The sequence below is a fragment of the Macaca thibetana genome, chromosome 11 (genome assembly GCF_024542745.1).
Source record: "Macaca thibetana thibetana isolate TM-01 chromosome 11, ASM2454274v1, whole genome shotgun sequence".
NCBI lineage: Eukaryota > Metazoa > Chordata > Mammalia > Primates > Cercopithecidae > Macaca > Macaca thibetana.
Window position 1 is genome coordinate 113,276,988 of NC_065588.1, and position 22,719 is coordinate 113,299,706.

General features: G+C 52.2%; 2 protein-coding genes across 4 annotated transcripts in view; both read right to left on the reverse strand.

Annotated features, from left to right (window-relative positions):
* SPRING1 (SREBF pathway regulator in golgi 1) overlaps positions 1–22,719 on the reverse strand; it is a 465,726-nt gene that overhangs the window by 332,670 nt on the left and 110,337 nt on the right. The gene's annotated exons all lie outside the window — the stretch shown is intronic.
* Positions 1–22,719, reverse strand: part of TESC (tescalcin) — a 62,055-nt gene that overhangs the window by 11,383 nt on the left and 27,953 nt on the right. Inside the window, exon 3 of one of the 2 annotated variants that reach the window (XM_050748173.1) lies at positions 6,794–6,874. The exons of the other annotated variant lie outside the window; for it this stretch is intronic. Within the exon in view, the coding sequence (XP_050604130.1) occupies positions 6,794–6,874 (81 nt within the window). The remainder of the gene's footprint in view (positions 1–6,793; positions 6,875–22,719) is intronic. 2 annotated transcript variants of the gene reach the window in all.

Consider the following 22,719-nt stretch of genomic DNA (forward strand, 5'->3'; position numbering starts at 1 on the left):
GTGCCTGGCCGGTTTTCACATTTTTAAATAGTTGAAAAAACGCTTGCCAAAAAAAAAAAAAAAAAGTCAAAAGAATAGTATTTCATGACGAGTGAAAATTACATGAAATTCAAATCTGAGTGTCCATAAATAAAATTTTATTGGCACACAGCCATGCCCATTCATTTATGCTTGTCTGCAGAGTTGAGTAGATGCAAGAGAGACTGCGTGGCCCGCAAAGCCTAAAATATTTACTCCTTGTCTTTTTACAGAAAAAGTTTGCCAACCTTTGCTCGCTCTCACTAGTTCAAAATTTTAGGATGGTGATTGACTGCAAGCATCACTAAGTAATCTGTTTATACCCAAATACAAAGTTTGCCAATGACTGAAAGTTTTGTGGTAAGTTAGGGCAGATTTGAGGCTGGCCGTATCAATGTGCTTTTTGGAGGAGGTAAGAAAGGGCTGGTGTTCCAGGGGACGGGGACACAGGGAGTTCATGCCCCATGCCGGGCACAGTGCCTGACACCCAGATGAGGGGCTCAGAAATGTGTGGTCCAGCTCGAGTCTTGGCAGTTGCTAAGAAAATAGCTTGGAGGCCAGGCGCAATGGCTCACGCCTGTAACCCCTGCACTTTGGGAGGTTGAGGCAGGCCAATTGCTTGAGCTCTGGAGTTCAAGACCACCCTGGGCAACAGGGAGAAACCCTGTCTCTACAAAAAATACAAAAAAATTAGCTGGGTGCGGTGGTGTGCACCTGTAGTCCCAGCTACTTGGGGAGCTGAGGTGGGAGGATTGTTGGAGCCCAGGAGGCCAAGGCTGCAGTGAGCCAAGATCACGCCACTGCACTCCAGCCTGGGTGACTAAGTTTGAGATCTTGTCTCAAACAAAACAAAACAAACAGTCTGGAGACGACTCCAAACCCGAGCTCCTGACTCACTGTCCTCAAACCTTATCACTAACGGACTGCGACCGTGAGTGCCCGAGGCCGCTAGGGAGGCTGTCATACAGCTGGCAAGCTCAAGGTTCTGCCACAGCCCCTCACTGTGGCCCTTCGGAAGGGGCAGTACCTAGCTGGCCCGGGGTGGCTAACAGTTAGTGGTTAGTGCTTGGATGTCACTTGGGTTCCACCCAGGGCATGACTGCACCTCCACTGCAATTCTCTCTTTAGAGGTTCATCTACTACTCCTTTTCAGCACCCAGCAAATACACTGACACCCATACGACAGCCTCTGAGTGGCCCGGGAACTCCCTTTCTTTTTATTTTTCTCTTCCAGATTTTCCAGGGAGAGGTGGGGTCCCAAGTCTAGATGAGAGAAGGCAGAAACTGCCCATCTGCGGGATGAGATCCGTCCTTCCCTCAGGAAGGCCCATCTTTATGTGTTTTCACAGGTCTCCCTTCTTTCTTTTATCGGATGAAGCTCCCAACTGCTCCTGCCACACGCTTTAATAACCTTGAAGTTCTCGCTGTGGGCGGCACAGACCAAATTTACAGAGCATAAAAATAGCCCCCGGACTTATCAGGCTGCTCTGAAAGCCCTTCCCACAGCGACTGGCTCACACGTCCTTCTCAAGTGGTTTAGGCTGCAGCAAGAGGGATTAAGATTAGCACGGGCGAAAATGTGACAGACCCCTGGGGAAGGCAGGGTGTGTGTCCTTCTCTGGGATGGTTGAGATCTGCTCTGCTTCAGCCTCAGGACCCAATTCAAGGAAGGAGGGTCCCTTCCCCTCCGAGTGCTCCCAGAGGTCTGCAGAGACCAACATTATGGTCTCCAAAGGCAATGAGAGCCAGCGCCAAGGAAACCCAGACAGAGCACCTGGAACCAGCCCCACCTGCTCTTCACTCCATTTTCTAAATAAAAGGTGTTTTTTTTTTTGTTTTTTTTTTTTTTTTTTTTTTTAGAGATGCAATCTCACTATATTTGCCCAGACTGGTCTTGAACCCTGGCCATATGCAATCCTACTGCCTCAGCCTCCTCAGCTGCTGGGATTACAGGCACGTGCCACCATACCCAGCCCTCTGCTCCCATTTCTAAAATGAGCACCAGGATGAAGATCAGTGGACAGAAAACAGGGGCTACATCTAAATCTGTGGCCCAGCATGAGGGCAGGCCATCTTCTCTCCTTTTGCAAAGATGCCACCTTAACTTTCTAATTCTCCTGTAAGGAATGGAGTGCCCCTGGAGGTGGGGATGGGCTCACAATACCCCTTTCCCAAGACCTGTTCCCAAAAAGTCTTAGGAACAAAGGCTGAGGCTGGTATTTCTTGAAAGGAAAATCCTGTTTCCAGCATCTCCTCTGAAATCCTCCTCCAGCTTCTTCTCAGCATTTACAGGATATGACGTGAAGCCCATTTCCAACAGTTACAGGCTCCCAGCTGTAGCCCACGAAGTGTTCTGGGTGCAGGCCAGAGGAAACCCTTCTTAAAATCATCCCCTCCCTCGGTGACTTCTGGGCCAGCCTTAGTCACTGGCACCTCCCTTTCTCCACACCAGGTATCTCTAAAGAGCAGCTGGAGGCTGAGGTCCGGGGACCCATAGGGGAGGCTCTCACCGCCCCATACCTGGCCACCACCCTCCGCTTCTGGCTCGGCCTAGATCCCTGGCCATCTTTCCGTGGCAGCTCCATCAGGCAGGCACAATGACAGCTGCTCTCAGCTCCAGACCCGGAGTCTCCTGGTGCCCCCCCCATCCCCACACCCAACCCATCCCCAGGTTCACACCTCTAGTCAGTCCCCTGGGAACCTTCCTTTTCTCTCCTGGCCCCTGCAGCTGCCTGGCCCAGCCCCCACCTTCCGGTGCACTCCAAGTGCAGCCGGAATGAGCTTTGCAAAATGCAAATCGGAGCCTGTCACTCCCCTGCTCAGCACCCTCCTGGGGCCTCCCCCATCCTCCTGGTAATCCCCAGTCCCACCTGGACTTCCAGGCCTGCAGGGTGGTCTCAGCCACCCGCACCAGCGCAGACCTCACTGCCCCTTTCTGCCTAGCTCCCTCCTCAGGGTCCCCACAGGCCTGTCCCACCTGGAGTCCCCCTGAGATGTGAGATGTGGCCACTTGTTTCAACATCCACCTTCTGAACACTCCATATTCCCCAGTGACTGAGGTCCCTGTCCCCTACCTTCAGGGAGCGCCACTGGCGCCTGTGCCAGTCCTTCCATGACTCTGTCCTAAATCAGACCCTCAAAGGAGGAGGAGGCTACTGCCTCCATCTGCCTGTCCCTACGTCTGGCAGCAGCATGCCCAGTGCACCCTCTCGTCTTCTGAAAACCAGAGAGGTGTCCGCCCTGGCCCTTTCCCCACACCCTGTCTCCTGGAGCGCGGCTGTTGATGGAGAACAGCCTGGCAGGTACGCGAATTCCACCTCAAGAGCCCAAAACACAACTCCTGGGTCTGTCCAGGATCGTGAGGCCGACAGACCCGAGTTGGAATCCCAGTTCCTACAAGTGACAGCTGACAGCCAAGTGACCTTGGGTCAAGTTTTTCTTTAAGGAATAAGAGCATACACTAAAATGCACAGGTCTTGTGTTTGGACAAACATATGCCCTTGTGAAATCCACCTCTCATCCACCCCAGAAGTTCCCTCTTCCAACTTTACAACTGGCCAGAGTTGCACCCAAGCCTTCTGAAAACAAGCCTCGCATAGACACACACTCCTACACGTGGACACATGCTCCCTCTCGCGTGCGCATGTGCACAAACACACACACGCATGCACAGGCGGCCCCTGGGCTCTGGTCTCCTGTACCATCTTCCTGTCAGTGCCTCCAACTCTAGGTCCCGTCAGGGGCCACGCCTCCCACCCTGACGCCTACTTTGGCTCATTTGGGGACTGGCCTAAGACGCACCGCCCACCTCTGAGTCCTTTCTCTGAGAGCCAGGATTTAAAGGGAGATGGTGCACCAGATTCCACTCTGTCTTTGCCACCGACTGTGCAACTTCACACACTTCACAGTCACTTAAGCTCCACAGGCCCCTCCTCTTTGGCAAACATGGCAACTGGCCGTGAAGACTCCTTTGGTACCAGGTCTCTCACCCCAACTCCTGATCCAACCCTTCCTCCTCATCTATAATCTCCCAGGTGGCTCAGAGCTGCCCCCTGTGCCCCAGATCCTCAGGGCAGCCCTGACCCAAGCCCGGGACCACGATTCACTCCTCCCTGGCCTCCACCTCCCATTCCCACCCTACAACCAACCAGCAGCAACAGCGACCTCTGCAAAGTGCAAACCTGGCTCACCCACCCCCCCCCCACACCCTCACCTCAAAGTCCATCAGCGCCCCCATCTCAGCTCCTGAAGACCCCTGTTGCTGGTCCACAGAGGCTGCCCGATGCAGCCTGCCCTCCCCACATCACACTGGCCTCTCTTGTGATCCAGCTAGGTCTGCCTCTCAGCTCCCCAAGCTCCCTGTGCCACAGGGCCTTTGCACACACAGTTCCCATCGCCTGGAACCTTCTCTCCCTGCTTTTCCGGTTTAACTCTTGGTCACTGTCTCACCAGGCCTTGCCCCATGGGCCACAGAGGAAGGCCCCTGCATCTCCAGGGGCAGCTGAAGGACCCCTCTCCCGGTGAGCAGCACCCCCAGTTTCCAGTGGGACTCAGGGAGGCTCAGCACCTTGCCCAGGGTCCCACATCCCTGGCAGAACCAGGGTGAGTGTTTCATCCCTGCACAGCTCAAAACCATCAGGGAAGCCCCATGGTCTCATCACCACACCACACCTGTTCCCGTCCTTCCTCTTTCTGCCCATCCTCCACTTCCCAACCATCTTTGCAGACGTGGGGACATTGGGGCAAATAGGCTGGCTGGCCTCAGTGTGGCTGCCACAGGCCCCAGCAGCATGGGGAGGGTACACCCACCCCTTCATCCCCCGCAGAGTCCCAGACACCTCCAGGCTCCATCCCGCGCACCCAGGTCTTTTACCTTAAACAATACTGGACACTGGGGCATGAGCTCTGGCCTGTGCCTCAGCTCTGGGACACTGGCCAAGGTGCACACCTCTTTGTAAGCCACGGCAATAAATATATGAATAGCTAACCTCGCGCTTCACCACACATCCCCCCACTCCCCTTCACAGCAACCCTGCTAGGCAAGTGCTATGATTATCTCCACTTTATTTTATTTTGAGACAGAGTCTCATTCCGTTGCCCAGGCTAGAGTGCAGTGGTGTGATCTCGGCTCACTGCAACCTCCACCTCCCGAGTTCAAGGGATTCTCCTGCCTCAGCCTCCCGAGTAGCTCGGATTACAGGTGTACGCCGCCACGCCTGGCTAATTTTTTGTATTTTTAGTAGAGACAGGGTTTCACCATGTTGACCTGGCTGGTCTTGAACTCCTGACCTCAAGTGATCTGCCGGCCTTGGCCTCCCACAGTGCTGGGATTACAGGTATGAGCTGCCGCGCCCAGCCAATTATCTCCATTTTAGAGATGGTGAAACTGAGGTATCCTCCCAGATGGCCCCCCAAATCCCTGTGTCTCCTGGTAGTCACGTCCCTGTGCTGTCCCATCAAGAGGGGGGTGACCTAGTGACTCACTTCTAACGAAGAGACAGAGCAGGAGGAATGGGGTGTCAGTTACAAAAAGAGAGTGGGATGTCCCGCTGTTTCATTCAGACGGCTGGCTCTGGAGGAAGCAAGCTGCCATGCTGAGGGCAGCTCTGTGGAGGGCCCAGGAGATGCCTTCAGCCAGCAGCCACAAGGCTGAACCTGGAAACAGAGCCTCCCTGGTCGAGCCACGAGGTTAGGGACCCCAGTCCCAGCTAATGCCTTGGCTGAAGCTAATGAGTCTTTGAGACCCCCAGCTAATTTGCACCCAGGTTCCTTTCCTCACCCAAAGAAATGATGAGATAATTAAAAAAAAAAGAAAGAAAAACTGGAAAGCGTTTTTCTGAGATGGAGTCTCACTGACTCTCGCCCAGGCTGGACAGTGCAGTGGCACAATCTCGGCTCACTGCAACCTCTGTCTCCCGGGTTCAAGAGATTCTCCTGCCTCAGCCTCCTGAGTAGCTGGGATTACAGACGTGCACTACCACACCCAACTAATTTTTGTATTTTTAGTAGAGACAGGGTTTCACCATGTTGGCCAGGCTAGTCTTGAACTCCTGACTTCAAGGGATCTGCCCACTTCGGCCTCCCAAAGTGCTGGGATTACAGGCGTGAGCCACTGCGTCCTGCTAATTCTTTTATTTTTAGTAGAAACAGGGTTTCATCATGTTGGCCAGGCTGGTCTTGAACTCCTGACCTCAGGTGATCTGCCCCCCCTTGACCTCCCAAAGTGCTGGGATTAAAGGCATAAGCCACCATGCCCAGGCTTGAATTTTCTTTTTTAAAAAGTCTTCCTCAACAGTTGTCTTAGAATGTTTCTAAGAGAATTATTCTTTTTTAATTGTTGTTTTCATTTTATTTTTTTTTAGAAACAGGGCCTCACTCTGTTGCCCAGGCTGGAGAACAGTGGTGCAATCACAGCTCACTACAACCTCGAACTTCTGGCCTCAAGTATCCTCCCACCTCAGCCTCTCCAGTAGCAGAGACTATAGGTGTGCACTACCATGCCTGGCTATTGTTTTAATCTATGAAGTTTTGGGGTAATTTGTTACACAGCCAGAGATAACAAATACAGAGGCCCAGAGAACTTGAGTGAGCTGCCCAGTCGCCCAGCTGTGAATCCAGAATGGTCCAACCCCCAACCTGTGCTTATAACCCCTACCCAGCTCAGTCCCCCCTTCTGGGCATAAGCTCAAAGGGCCATTCTGGGCAATGAGTACCACGAGATGTCACACAACACAGAGGTGCCTGCCACTGGGCTGGTTCAGGGGAAAACGCCCACCTGTTGTCGAAGAAGGCACGAACAATTTTGGATCGGATGGGGTTGAGCTCCAGGTCCGGGACATTGTTGAAGTTCTCCTTGCTGGTTTCCAAGAAGAGATACCAGGAAGAGAGTAGGAAAAGACAGCAGATGTCAGCTGGCATTTTCATCCTGTATCAAGCTGTATTTTGGATCCCCAACAGGCCCCACGAGAATAGTTCAGAGTTAGGAGACAGAACTGGAATACGCTTCACTTACCTGCCCCTTCCTCTAACCTTTAGACTGGGCAAAGGCAGGGAGGATTTGGAGGCTCAGATACTTTTCTTTTTTGAGATAGTCTCACTGCCACCCAGGCTGGAGTGCAGTGGTGCGATCATAGCTCGCTGCAGCCTCCATCTACTGAGCTCAAGCAATCCTCTTGCCTCAGCCTCCCAAGCAGCTAGGACCACAGGTGCACGCCACCATGCCTAGCTAATTTTTAAAATTTTTTGGAGAGACAAGGGGTTGACATGTTGCCCCAGCTGGTCTTGAACTCCTGGGTTCAAGTGATCCTCCTGCCTCAGCCTTCCAAAGTGCTAGGGTTACAGGTATGAGCCACTGGCCTAGGCTTGAGATACTTTTGAGAATCCAAGAGGTGGACTGGACATTCATCTTCAAAAAAATGCAGAGATATGGGATTTGTGTCCATTCTGGGGATTCAGAGACTGCCTGAAACCTATCCTCAAATCCCCAGGTAAGTATTCAGAGCAGTGGGGTGCTGGCTTGGAGCTCTGGAAAACAGTCTGGCAGGTCCTCAAAGGTTAAACCTGGAGTTAACAGATGACCCAGCAATTCCACTCCTAGGGATATGCCCAAGAGAAACAACCTGTGCATGAATTTCACAGCAGCATTCCCCACCCACAAAGCAGAAACAGCCCAAATGTCTGTCGACTCATAAATGGAGAAATAAAATGTAGTCCACACAATGGAGTTTGTTTGTTTGTTTGTTTGTTTGTTTTTTGAGACGGAGTCTCGCTCTGTCGCCCAGGCTGGAGTGCAGTGGCGCAATCTCGGCTCACTGCAACCACAATGGAGTATTTTTTAGCCATAAAAAGGAACCAAGTACTGATACATGCTACAACACAAATGAATCTAAAAAACATGGTGCTAAGCGAGGCCGGGCACAGTGGCTCACACCTGTAATCTCAGCACTGTGGGAGGCCGAGGCAGGCGGATCACTTGAGGTCAGGAGTTTGAGACCAGCCTGGCCAACATGGTGAAACCCCATCTCTACTAAAAATACAAAAATTAGTCGAGTGTGGTGGTGCACGTCTGTAATCTCAGCTACTTGGGAGGCTGAGGCACAAGAGTTGCTTGAATCCGGGAGGTAGAGGTTGCAGTGAGCCAAGATCTCACCATTGCACTACAGTCTGGTAGACTGTAGTCTCAAAAAACTTCTGAGTTTTGAGACTCCATCTCAAAATACTAACAAACAAACAAAAAAACCTTATGCTAAGTGAAAGAAGCCCGTTACAAATGGCCACATATTACATAATTACATTTACATGAACTCTCTGGAATAGGTAAATACACAGCGGTAGAAAGCAGATTGGTGGTGGTCAGGGGGTTGGGGACCTGGCCCTGGTTCCTGGGTCCCTCTGTGTCCCCAGTATGGCCTCCTGTCCAGGCCTTTCGGCTGGGCTCACTCATGGCCTCTGGCCAAACTCAGGGCCAGCTGAGGGTACAGCTTTCTTTTGGGAGTGATGAAAATGTTCTAATATTGACTGTAGTTCTGGATGCAGACAGAACTCCGTACATACGAATGTCACTGGATTGCACATTTTAATGGTTGAGTTGTATTACGTGAATTACATTTCAGTAAAGCTGTTAAAAAAAAAAAAAAAAGCCGGGCCGGGCGCGGTGGCTCACGCCTGTAATCCCAGCACTTTGGGAGGCCAAGGCGGGCGGATCACAAGGTCAGGAGATCGAGACCACGGTGAAACCCCGTCTCTACTAAAAATACAAAAAATTAGCCAGGCGCGGTTGTGGGCGCCTGTAGTCCCAGCTACTCGGGAGGCTGAGGCAGGAGAATGGCGTGAACCCGGGAGGCGGAGCTTGCAGTGAGCCGAGATCGTGCCACTGCACTCCAGCCTGGGCAACAGAGCGAGACTCCGTCTCAAAAAAAAAAAAAAAAAGCCAGCCAGCCAGGCGTGATGGCACACGCCTATAGTCCCAGCTAGCAATCAGCACAGGAGGCTGAGGCAAGAGGATTGTGTGAGCCCAGGAGTCCACGGGTATGGTGAGCTACGATGGTGCCACTGCACTGCAGCCTGGGTGATACAGTGAGACTTCAATCTCTTTAAAAAAAAAAAAAAAAAAAAAAAAGAGCAAAAAAAGCTTGGCTCTGGACAGGGGAGTGTGAATTTCACAGGAGGACACCCTGTAGCTGGCAGAGGTATTGCTGAGTCCTAGAGGCTGCAGGTTTGCAGGCAGGGGCGTCAGTCACTCCCTCACCTGCCTGCCCTCCTCCTCTGCCCTTCACAGAAGGCCATCCTGGGTTCTCTGAATGTGCTTCCTGCTCACCTTTTCCTTCTGCTCCATGAGCCTCCACAGGCAGCGTCTTGGGAAGGACCCAGCGCACAGGCTGGTGCCTAGGGAAAAAGGGATCAGGCCCAGGTAGGGAAGGCGGAAGAAATCAGCCCACTGAAAATGAGGACCTCTGGGTGGGAAGAGATGGCGGGACAGTCATTGGAAGTGGGATTCAACACTAAGACAGATGCTGGAGAGGAGGAGGCAAAACAGACACGGGGGATTCTACGCTGTTTGAGTTGGAAGATTCCATGAACGCCTCGCTGGCCCCTGTGCTGCCCCACCTTACGCACTGGAGGGGTAGGGATGGAGGCATGGAGAGGCACAGCAGGACCCGGTCCTGGGTCCCTCTGCGTCCCCGGCATGACCTCCTGTCCCTCCCACCCAGGCCTTTCGGCTGCGCTCACTCATGGCCTCTGGCCAAACTCAGGAGCCGTGTCAGGGCAGACTCATGTTTTAGATTCCCAGGAACCCAGTTCCAAAGAAGGAGGCAGACTTGGGACAGCTGGCCGGAGAGATGGGATGTTATTTGGCCATGAAAAAAAATAAGATTATTTTTTGGCCATAAAAAGGAACAAGGTTTTTTGTTTTGGTTTTTTGAGATGGAGTCTCGCTCTTTGTTGCCCAGGCTGGAGCACAGCGGCGCGATCTCGGCTCACTGCAACCTCCGCCTCCCGGGTTCAAGCAATTCTCCTGCCTCAGCCTCCCAAGTAGCTGGGATTACAGGCATGTGCTACCACGCCCAGCTAACTTTTGTATTTTTAATAGAGATGGGGTTTCACCAGTTGGCCAGGCTGGTCTCAAACTCCTGACCTCAGGTAATCCACCTGTCTTAGCGTCCCAAAGTGCTAGGGTTACAGGTTTGAGCCACTGCACCTGTCCAGGAACGAGATTCTCATCCATACCACAGCACGGATGTACCTGGAAGACATGATGCTCAGTGGGAGAAGCCAGACACAAATGGCCTCTTGGTATACGATGCCATTTATAGGAAACATCCAGAAAAGACAAATACAGGGAGACAAAGTGGAGAGATGCGGTTTCCAGGGGCTGGGGCGGGGTGATGGCTAACTGGTGCGGAGCTTCTGAGGTGCTCTAAAATGGACTGGACATTTTCAATGGGCTAATTTTACAGTATGTGAATTACATCTCTATAAAGCTGTTAAAATTTTCTAATAAGTCTTTAAAAAAACAAAAAAGAACCACTGTGCTACTGCAGTACAACTCCATTTATGTAAAGAACACAAAGTGACAACACGAACCTCTGAGGCTAGAAGTCGGGGTGATGAACTGCCTCGGAGTTGGGGGTGATCGAGAGGGAACATGGGGGCCTTTTGGGGACCGGGAACATTCTGTTGCATGTTCCGTCTGTGAAAGTCCCTCTGTGTGTGACACATGCTTTTCTCTGTGCAGGTCACACCCTCACTGCTGGCAGACAGCTCGATGCTCTGCCCTTTTTCCTCATTAGTGGGAGGCAACCACAGGAGGGGACAGAATACAGAGACCAGAGCCCTGAATGAGTCAAGGTTACCAGGAGAGATGATCACATTCTACAAAATCACAATCGGATGACAATGACAGCTACAGCTCACAAACGTGCAAGCGACTTGGCCGGAGCCATCTCGTTTCCCAGCGACCCCACAAGGGCTCCTATTATCCCTGACGCTTCAGGCTCAGCAGACAGGTTTTGGCGACCTGCCCCAGCTCACCCAGTGGGGGCGTGGAAGAGTCAGCTTGGAAGCTAGGTAGCGTACAGCCATGCTCTCACCAGATACCCTGCTGTCCTACTCTCCCTGGCCATCCGAACAGAATCCATTTTCCAAGGCCCAGATTCCCGGACTGAGAAAGGGACCACAAGGAGCTCCAGAGGAATCTGGGAGAACAGAGAAGCCACTGGCTGCTATGCTGCTAGCCAAACCCTCTCTGGCTTTCACTGGCTGTTGCTAATCCTTCCTCGGTCTCAGTTTTCTCGTCTGTGAAGAGGGCACACTGATACTGACTGAGGGGTGACGGGCACAGCCTCTGGAATCACACTTGGGTTCTACCCTGCTCTGCTACCTGGGTCAAACGGCGTTGCCACACTCAGTCTCCGTCTGCTCCTTTGCAAACAGGAACCTCACAGGATTGCTGTACAGCTTAGAGGAGATCAAGTCCGCAACATGCTCAGCACGGTGTCTGGTGAACTGGGAGTGCACCACAGATGGCAGCTTGCGGGATGGGGACCCTGTGATTTCCACAGCACCCTGTCCTCAATGCCTTGCACAGCTGGGCTTAGCAAGGTGATCAATAAATGGTTTGCTGAGCAAATAATGAAGCGAATAATAATGAAGGTGGCTGCGGGCAGGGCTTCCCTCTTTGTCTGGTCCATCCTGAGGCACTGCCCTTCCCCAGGGCCCAGGTGTCCAGACCCTGGAAGGAGAGCAGACCCCAATGTCCCAGGAGAGAGGAAGGAGAGGTGGGGGAGAAACCACCTAGAGGAGCCTGACCCATGTGCCTGGAGAAGAAATTAACTCAACACAAGAGGCCTGTCCCCAACCAGCAGCAATAAGACATGCCTGACCTGCTGGGAATTGAGCTGGGGACACAGTGTTGTCCCCAGGTCCTGGCTTCACAACCCCCAGCAGGTGTGTAAATGGCTCTAAAGCCCGTTGCCTCTGCTCTCTCTCTCCATAGGCACCTGCTATGCCCACACCTGACTCTCACCTCCCCCTCACCACGGGTGCCTGACTCTTGGAGCCTCAGTTTCCTCATCTGTGAGATGGGTGCAGACCTATTCCTTCCCATATCAAAGGGGATGGTTCAGGGTCAAACGCGAGAGGGGGAGAGGGGTGCTGGCCCAGGCTCTGCCCCTTACCAGGCACATGGTCTTGAGTAATCACAGCACATCTCCAAGCCGTGAGTTCTCACCTGTAAAATGGGGATCGTAGGAATATCCAGGTAACATGATGGGGCTAATTAGATGACCAAATGAGATAAATCCACATAAGATGCTGAGCAGACTGCCTGACACAGGGTAAGCTCTTAATTTTAAAATAATAACAGTAATAACGGCAGCAGCAGCAGCAACAGTAATCGCTGCAGCAGTATTAATAGTAGTAATAATAATAATCTAACAGCAGCTAACCTATATACCCTCAGAATGGAAGGAACTATTCTAAGAGCTTTACATTATTACATAGAGATCACAACAACCCTATAAAGTAGGTGCTTATGCCCACTTTATCTTCTTAACTTTTTTTGTTTTTTGAGACGGAGTCTCACTCTGCCACCCAGGCTGGAGCGCAGTGGCATGATCTCTGCTCACTGCAACCTCTGCCTCCTGGGTTCAAGTGATTCTTGTGCCTCAGTCACCTGAGTAGCTAGGATTACAGGTGTGCGCCACCATGCCCGGCTAATTTTTGTATTTTTAGTAGAGACGGGGTTTCACCATGTTGGCCAGGCTGGTCTCAAACTCCTGACCTCAGGTGATCTGCCCACCTCAGCCTCCCAAAGTGCTGGGATTACAGGTGTGAGCCACTGCGCCCGGCCTGTGCCCATTTTAAAGATGAGGAAACTGAGGCAGAGAGATGAAGCCACTTCTCATTGTTAAGAATGAAGCTGGTGGACCCAGGCAGTGGCATGGTGGTGCCTGGCCTGCAGGGACTTTCCCTAAAACCTGTCAATGTCCCTTTTCAACAAGGAGAGCGCCGGCCTTGAGTCCAGCACTTAGGACGCACTAACCTTTTCATTCCATCAGTTTCATGCTCCATCAATACTCGTGTCAGTTTTGTTTTCCTTCCTCCCCAGGTTCCCGCCAGGCTGGATGAACCGGCTTGGCTAAAGGTGTCTCAGCCCAGGCTGCAGCCATGGGAACGGGCTCTGCCTCACCTCAGAGCCCAGGGCTGACGGCAGGTCACGGAGCTGATTCTCAGTGGCCAGTGGTGCTGCCCCAGTGACCACCAAGGTAGCGGGGATTGCCCATGAGGGCTCCAGGACCACATACCTTCCAGGCCTCCTGCGGGACAGCGTGAGCCTTGGGGGCTTCAGAATGTCCCCCTGGAGTCCTGAAGGGCTCTCACGACATCAGGCTGTGCTGAGCACTGCAACACTTAATCACCCCACGTAATCATGAGTGGCAACAATGATGATCCTGTTCTACAGACCAGAACACAAGGCCCAGGGAGACAAAAGTACTATGCCCCGGTCACACAGCTAGAGTTGGCATGGGACTCCAGCTCCATCTCCAGGCTGGCTCAAACTGTCTTGCGCTTCCTCGCGCTCACCACTTCCTTCCTTCCGGTTGTGCATTTTCACCTTAAAGAGAGAAAGAGCGAGAACGCTCTTCCCTCGGCATCTGTTCTCACCCAGCACCCAGTCGCCCGCCCGAGAGGCCCCATCTGGGACCCAGGAAGCGGGCAGGACAAGCGTCAGGCCGACAAGAAGGGAAGGACCAGACTCAAAAAACCACCGAGGACTGGGCTGGGCTCTTCCTCAAGCCTCGTGCTGTGGGTTGGTTTCCGGCAGCTTTTGGGGCCCAGCTCACTTGCAAAGTTCTCTCTAGGGGTATTGAGCGTGGCGTTCCCCAACCCCTGCCAACCACCGCAAGGCTAACCGACCTCCAAGGTGAGGGTGCAGCCAGGCCCCAGATTCTCAGGCTGGAACTTCCACCGTTCCAGGGCTCCCCACACTGAGGGGGCCACTTGGGTCTTTCCTCTGCAGGGCTGCCTGCCCAGTGCCCCTCTGAGTTCCCCTTCCTGCACTCACTGTTCAGCATTTGACGTTCCCCACAGTGGGGAAGCTGAGACCCCATGGGGACTCTTGAAGGCAGAGACTGCGTGTCACTCAGCACGTGTCTTCCCAGTAGCCAAGATACTCAAAGTGTGGTTCCTGGGCCGGCAGCATCTGCATCACCTGGAGCTTATTAGAGATGCACCATCTCTCCCTACGCCAGACCTACTGAATCAACCTGCATTAATACGGTGGTGCAATCATGGCTCACTGCAGCCTTGAACTCCCAGGCTAAAGTGATCCTCCCTCCTCAATCTCCTGCGCAGCTGGGACTACAGGTGTGCACCACCACACCCAATTTATTTTTGGTAAAGACATCGTCTCGCTATATTGCCCAGGCTAGTCCTGAACTCCTGGGCTCAAGTGATCCTCCCGCCTTGGCCTCCCAAAGTGCTGGGATTACAGAACCTGCATTTTAACGCAATCTCCCGGGCATTCACATGCACATGAATGCGTGAGACCTGCTGGCCTCTTAATCTCTCAATGTTTCGAAGCACCTGGAATTGCTCAGATGTACCAGGCAATTCTACCCACACTTCTGCACAGAAGATTCTGGCAAGAAAGGACTGGTCCTTTTTGCTCCTGGCAAATGCCTCTTTCAAAAGCTGGACAATGTCGCCAAGACCATTCCCCCAGGCACACACCTTCTCATCCCTGTCCCTGCCTCATGTCAGTCCCCCACTTTCCCCGACACCTGGCGTTGACTTCTTACAGTGAGAGCAACTCGGCGACACGACAAGCATTCCTTCGAGGAGCCAGGCACTGTTCTAGGTGCCGGCTGCAGAGGTAAATCAGACAGACAGGATCCCTTATGGGGAATCTAGGAGAGCACAAAACAGATGGGAAATAGAGTATCTCAGGCAGTGATGAGTACTTCGCAGAGAAATTCAGCAGAGAAAGGAAAGGGGACTGCAGGAGGCTGACACAAGTTTAAATGAGGTTGATCACAGAAAGGCCACAGGGAAAAAAGTGACATTTGAGCAGAGACCTGAAGGAGGGGAGGTTCTCGACTCCCATGTGTCCAGCTGGTGGGGAGGGTGCTACCAGCATCTAGTGGGTGGAGGCCAGGGATGCTGCTCAGCACCCCACAGTGCCCAGCACAACCCCCAATGAAGAATCATCCGGACCCAGAGCCCAGCCTCAAAAATCCAGCTCTAGGGGAAAAGCATTCTAGGAAGAAGGAACAGCATGAGCTAGAGCCCTGGGGTGGGGAACAGAAAGAGTGTTCATGTAACTTGGGCAAAAACAATTGGGGAGACGTGTGCAGCAGGGGCCTGCAGGACACTGAGAGGCCTGAGCGGTGGCTCTGACTCCCAATGGGTGAGACCGAACATCTTCAGCAGAGAAGAGACATTCTCACAGGACCCTGCCACATGGTACTGTGGGCCTGGATGGTGGACAGGCAGTGAACACAGACACACGGGGACCAGGGAGGAGGCTGCTGGGGTAGCCCAGGCAAGAGACCATGGCAGCTGGATGAGGGCAGGGGTTGGGGGAGCAGAGGAAGAAGGGGAGAGGAGTAGCAAATTCCGGGCTCGGTGGGAGGTAGAAATGGCAGTGTTTGCTGAGTAACTGGAAGCAGGGCTGAGAAAAAGAGAGGAATCAAAGGTGACCACTGCAGGCAACTGAGGCTGCCGTTCACCACAGAGGAACAGGGGACCTCTGGAAGGGATGAGGAGGTGCTTGCTTTGAAACGGACATGTTACGCGGCATGCCTTTTGGATATTAAGTGAATGGGCAGTTGCTACGTGAGTTAGGAATTCAGGGGAGCGGTCCTGGGAGGACATACAGATGTAGGAGCTGGCCGGCCACAGTGGCTCACACCTATAATTTCAGCACTTTGGGAGGCTGAGGTGAGTGGACTGCTTGAGCCCAGGAGTTCAAGACCAGCCTGGGCAACATGGCAAGACCCCATCTCTACAAAAAATGAGCCGGACAGGGTGGTACATGCCTGTAAGTTCCAGCTACTCAGGAGGCTGAGGCAGGAGGATCACTTGAGCCTGGGTGACTGATGCTGCAGTGAGCCGAGATCGAACCACTACACTTCAGCTTGGGCAACGGAGCAAAACAATAACCAAAACAGCAGGAGCTAACATACAGCTGGTGTTTCAGGCCACCGCTGTGCATTTCATTTCAAGGACAAAAAGAAGCCCAAGTCATCGCTAGGGCAAAGGCAACCCTCCGTGATCTGCCCCAACTCTCTGACTCTCCTCATGTGCTGGGCCCTCTGCCCAGACCTCCCCGCCCTCTTCTCTTCACACACTGGCTCCTTCTCTCCTTCTGGTCTCAGCGCAGATGTGGCCTCCCCAGTGGCACCTTCCATGACCACCTACCCCAAGCACCCTCTCTTCTCTAGGGTTCCAGGGGATGGCTGTCTGCCCCATTTCCTTCCTTTAGTGTATTTTTTTTCTTTTTTTGCCCAGGCTGGAGTACAGTGGTGCGATTTCAGCTCACTGCAGCCTCCACCTCCTGGGTTCAAGAGATGCTCTTGCCTCAGCCTTCCAAGTAGCTGGGACGACAGGCGCCCGCCACCATGAATGGCTTTTTTTTTTTTTTTTTTTTTTTGAGACAGAGTCTCGCTCTGTCCCCCAGGCTGGAGTGCAGTGGCGCAATCTCAGCTCACTGCAAGCTCTACCTCCCAGGTTCATGCCATTCTCCTGCCTCAGCCTCCCGAGTAGCTGGGACTACAGGCGTCCGCCACCCCGCCTGGCTAATTTTTTGTATTTTTAGTAGAGACGGAGTTTCACCATGTTAGCCAGGATGGTCTCGATCTCCTGACCTCGTGATCCGCCCACCTCGGCCTCCCAAAGTGCTGGGATTACAGGCGTGAACCACTGCGCCCGGCCTAATTTTTGTATTTTTAATAGAGATGGGATTTCACCATATTGACCAGGCTGGTCTGGAACTCCTGACCGCAAGTGATTTGCCCACCCCGGCCTCCCAAAGTGCTGGGATTATAGGCATGAGCCACTGTGCCCAGCCAATCTTTAGTATATTTCTCATGCTATAGCATGAACTGGCTGATGTGCTAGTTTTCTGTCTCTGACTATCCCTCACACACATAAGCATCAGAACAGAAGCACCCCAGGAGGGGAAGGGGAGACTCCCTTCTCAACCCCATGGGATCCTCAGCTCTAAAACCCATCACGGAAGGCCCTGGACATTTGCAGGCTTGTAAGCAAGGACGATGTCAGTATCAATCATCCTGGGAAAAGAATCTCTATAAAAGTTTTATATGCAAGTACACGCTAATAAAACTAAGACCACTGAGAAAGCTGCTTTTTGCCTCGGGAACGCCTCCGCACCTTTTCACACCCTTGTGGCTCTCCTCACGTCTGCCTGAACACTCTCACCTAAGCAGATGTGCGAGTCCAGCTGCCTCACGCCCGCTGTCTTTTCTGGGCATCTTTACAGCTACCGTAGCAGGTTTTCCTCTGTAAGTGAATGTGCATCATCCTAGCTGAGGCTTTTAAAGGGAGGACTCGCTGCCTGTTGGAATACATTAAAGTCTGATGGTGAAACAGCCTGTTGAGCTAGGTAGGGCCTCGGCAGCTTCCTTATGAGTATAGTATTTCTAAAAAAAGCTGTTGAGGCCAGGCATGGTTTCTCATGCCTGTAATCCTAGCATTTTGGAAGGGTGAGGCAGGAGTATTGCTTGAGCCAGGAGTCCGAGACCAAAATGGGCAACATAGTGAGACTTGCATCTCTACAAAAAAAATTTTTTTTAATTAGCTGGATGTGGTGGTGCACACCTGTGGTCCCAGCTACAGCTCAGGAGGCTGAGGCAGGATGATCGCTTGAGCACAGGAGTCGGAAGCTGCACTAAACCATGATTGCACCACTGCACCCCAGTCTGGATAACAGAACGAGATCTTGCCCCCATCCCCTCAAAAAGTGGTCACATCATAGACAGGTTAAAAGCAAAGCAAAGTGGCTGGGTTAAAAGGGGATTTAATCCTGGTGAAGAGCAACAACACTGCAGTGGTTTGAGGCTACACCTCTTGCATCAGCCAGCTTTGCTTTTGAAGTTCAAGAAGTTACTTCTTTACTGACGCTGAAGATGAAGAAGTTAAAATTACACAGTACGGCCTCAGTTGCTTAATCTGTAAAATGGCGATAATAATGTCAACCTCAGAGGGTTCCTGAGACCACGTAAGCACTGAGCCCAGTGCCTGGCACACATCAGCACTCTGCTAATGGCAGCTGGGCTCCCGTTTCTGCACACAACCCTGTGCTTTTTTTTCCTTTTTGAGACAGTCTCGCTTCATCACCTAGGCTGGAGTGCAGTGGCAAGACAAGTTACTGCAGCCTCAACCTCCCAGGCTCAAGCAATCCTCCCACCTCAGCCTCCCGAGTAGCTAGGACCACAGGTACGTGCCACCATGCTTGGCTCATTTTTAAATTTTTTTTTTGTAGAGACAGAGTCTCACTATGTTGCCCAGGCTAGTCTCGAACTCCTGGACTCAAGCAATCCTTCCATCTCAGCCTCCCAAAGTGCTGAGATTACAGGTGTGAGCTACTACACTGGGCCAACCCTGTGGGAACTTCAGCAAATGACAGAGCAGTGGTAAGAACACTGCTGAGGGGCCGGGCGTGGTGGCTCACACCTGTAATCCCAGCACTTTGGGATGCCGAGGTGGGCGGATCACCTGAGGTCAGGAGTTCAAGACCAGCCTAGCCAACATGGTGAAACCTTGTCTCTACTAAAAATACAAAAATTGGCCAGGTGTGGTGGTGGGCGCCTGTAATCTCAGCTATCTGGGAGGCTGAAGAAGGACAATCGCTTGAATCTGGGAGTGGGAGGTTGCAGTGAGCCAAGATCGTGCCACAGCACTCCAGCCTGGCGACAGAGCAAGACTGTCTCAAAGACAAAAACAAAAGGGACACTGCTGAAGGAAGGAAAACAGGACCTGGAGTTAGGACACTTTGCTGACGCCCCGCTGTCTGGGCTATCAGAACATGGGGCTGCACGTTGGTGGCATTCGACACAAAGCATGGAGTCCCTTTTTTTCTCTTCCCTGTGTGCGTCTGTGGTTGCATTTACCTCCGGAATTACTCCACATTCAACGGCTTGATGAATCTAAAAATATTTTTTCTAACATGGCTTTATCTAATCATGCCTCCTAATGGCCTGCACCACTATGTCTGAAGTATTCCAAAGTGTCTATTTCTGGCATTGATAAGCCGGCCAGGGAGACATCAGGAAGTTAAAAATTGCTGTTTAAAACGTTTACCAGTTAAGGGGTCCAAAAAGGGAAAGAAAAGGTGCAAGCAGCCATTTCTGTATTTTCTTCATCATCTAAACTTCTGACCTGTTAACAGGTTTACCTGTGGAGGTCTCCTCTGCTAGAAGGAAAATTTCTGAGGACAGGGGAAGAGTCCCCCGCATGGTAGGTAGCTAATGAATGTGTTAGAATTAGACAGACATTCTATTTTTTTTTTTTTTTTCTATTTAGGCATTTTGCCAAGAGGCCACAGAATTCAGTGCTTTGTGGTCTGGATGAATTCAGGTCTTGAGGATCCTGAAGCATATACAATTTGGGGGTGCTCTCTTTTAAAAAAGGAACAGAACAAAAGGAATTGAGACAGCATCTCGCTCTGTCACCCAGGCTGGGGTGCAGTGGCAAAATCTCAGCTCATTGCGACCGCCCCCACCCATGTTCAAGCAATTCTCCTGCTCCGCCTCCTGAGTAGCTGGGATTACAAGTGCACACCACCAGGCCCAACTGATTTTTGTATTTTTAGTAGACATGGGGTTTCACCATGTTGGCCAGGCTGGTCTGGAACTCCTGACCTCAAGTGATCCACCAGCCTCAGCCTCCCAAAGTTCTGGGATTACAGAGTGAGCCACCATGCCCGGCCAACAATATGAATGTCTAAAACTCAAGTACTGGGCTCTATAAAGAACCCACATAAAAGTAAGGCCTTGAAGTGGGGCTTTCAATGCCGCCAGACGAACCTTCCCCTAGATGTCCTGAGATGACTTCTGGAAAGAGATGGGACCGGGCCCAACACAGATAAGAAACGGTGGCTTAAAAATAAAATCAATTTTGGTCCATCAGTTGCCTCATGGGAGTTTGTAACGCTATATTCAATTTGTTAAGCTGCACATTTAGAAACCCAATTCTTCTTTAAACTTTTAAGTGCAACCTACAAATCTTATTCATCAGCATCTAAAGCCTGCGGTTCTGAATGATCATTTTTAAGGGGACTTTTGCATTCAAGGTCTTCACGAGCCTCCTGTGGGATCTTCATAAGCATGTGGGCCCTTTGCTGTCTGAGCGGGAGGGGGCAAAGAAGGTGGCACCCTCTCCCTCATCGCAGATTATAGTGGGGTGTCAGGGGCCTTCACTAGGGAACCCCAATCAATGCCATTTTCATGTAGGGGGAATGTCCCCAGAAAGAAAAGGAATTCTGTCCATGCTCTGAAACCTCAGCACAGCCCAAGGCCTGCCAGACAGCTTCCAATATGTGCCAGGGATCTGAGAGGTTGAAGACCGGGCCTGGGGTCACTTAGAAAACCCCTGGCAGAGAGGGGACAGCACTGAGGACCAGTTCCCAAGCCAGGGCTGCTCAGGGGAAGATGGGCAGGAAAAGCCCAGGGGAACCTTGAAAAGCTACCCCATCTCCCTTCTCTCAGCCCTGGAGGGTGGATTAGGATTAGGCAAAGCAGTTCTGGGAGGCTGGGAGGAGGCCCTTCCTGTAGGCCTGTTTGCATAAGAAGCTGTGGTCAGTCACCTCCTTCCTGCAGGCTGGGCCGGGGCTGTCACTGCGTGCAGCTGACACGAACCTCGAAGCCGACTCAAGCTCTGAGACCAGGGCGGTGGTGACGGGAATTATAAACGCACCTCCCCCACCCCCAATAGCAGGGCAGGGAGACTGAGGTCCTCAGAGATCACTCGCAAAACAAGGCAATGCCCCAGCTTCCTACAGCAAGATCTTGGCACTGGGTTCAAATCCCAGCTCCTCCCAGCTGTGTGACCCAGGGCCAGGTACCTGGCCTGTCTCTCTAGCCTTACTTTCCCATCTGTAAAATGGGGAGAGTGAGCATCCCTACCTCTACCTCCTGTGGCGTTCTGTAGGACTGAAGTCAGCCTGGGCGACAGGGTAAGACCCCATCCCTACAAAAATACAAAAAATGAGCCAGGCATGCTGGCGCATACCTGTAGTCCCAGCCACTCAGGAGGCTGAAGCAGGAGGAGCACTTGAGCCTGGGAGGTCAAGGCTGCAGTGAGCTGAGGTTGCACCACTGCACGTCAGCCTGAGCAACAGAGCGAGACTCTGTCAAAAATTTTTTTAAAAAAAGATCGAAGTAACACGCTCCTGCTGTGTAGCACATAAAACAGGTTCAAATAATAAGCGCTTACATTTGGGAGCTGTTTCTATGTGCCAAGACCTCTGCTAAAGTCTTTCACCTGGATTACGTCAACCTAGTAAGGGAAGTACTATTAATGACAACAGGCCTCACGTAGGCCATGCTTTCTGTGCTGGAAAGAATTCTGTGAGTCATTACATTCACTCTTCATTCCTTTGTTCTTTCATTCATTCATTTATTCATCCCTTCACTTGTTCATTTAACTACTCTCACAGCACCTACTGTGTTACAGGCCCTGGACTCAGCACTTTGGCCAAGGAAAAAGGCAATCAGTTCCTACCCCCACCAAGAAGCCACAGTCTGCTGGGGCAAGGGGATGGGGGGCAGTTATAATTCTGTGCTGTGAATGTTGGATGGAGCACCCCCAGGAGGAGGCTGTGGGGCTTCCGGGGGCAGGAGAGGTTCTTGGAGGATGTGGTCCACACTGAGGCCTCAGCAAAGCAGAAGCTAGCATCTACACACCTGCGTGAGTCCCACTTAAAGAACACGAAGATGACCTTGATGGCACTGGGGAGCCACAGAGGGCTGTTGAGCGGAGGTTGCTCACTGGCTCCTTTGAGTGACCCTGCCAGGCAGGCACACTGAGGGCTTGTGCAAGGGCGCTACATATGAGGTCCTGGGGAGGGGTGTGCAGAAGAGGGGCAAACAGGGTTTGGGGTGGCAGGGCAGGACCAACGGCTCACATTTCTAAGCTGAGCCTGGGCAGGTAAGGCCTGGGAGGTAGGAGCCCAGCGCCATCAGCGCAGAGAGGCTGCGCCAGCTCAGCTCCTGCAGGAGGAGAACGCTGCACCCACTGAACCATGGAAGACCTACTGTGTGCTGTCCACAGTGCCTGGCAAGGGGGGCACTTGTTACAAATGCAGAGTCTCAGGTCCCACCCCAGAACTGCAGAAGCAAAACGTGCATGGCAACAAGATTCCCAGGTGATTCGAGCACACTCAAGTTGGAAAAAAAATTGTAGGGAATGCCATTTTAGTACGTCCCCTCATAAGCCTATGATAGGGTGCTAGGCAATGCATCAGGGGCTCAGCGCCTGGAACCTGAAAGTGGGAGGGGCCTCCAACGGCATCATATCCTCCTCCTCACACAGCACCTGGGGCCCCACCACACTCAGATTAGACCCTCAGGATGGGGCAGAATAATAACAGTCCCATTTGTCAAATGCCTGTGAACCCAGCTTAGAGCTAAATTGCCCTGCTTGCACCTGCTCTTTTTTTTTCCCTAAAGATAGGGTCTC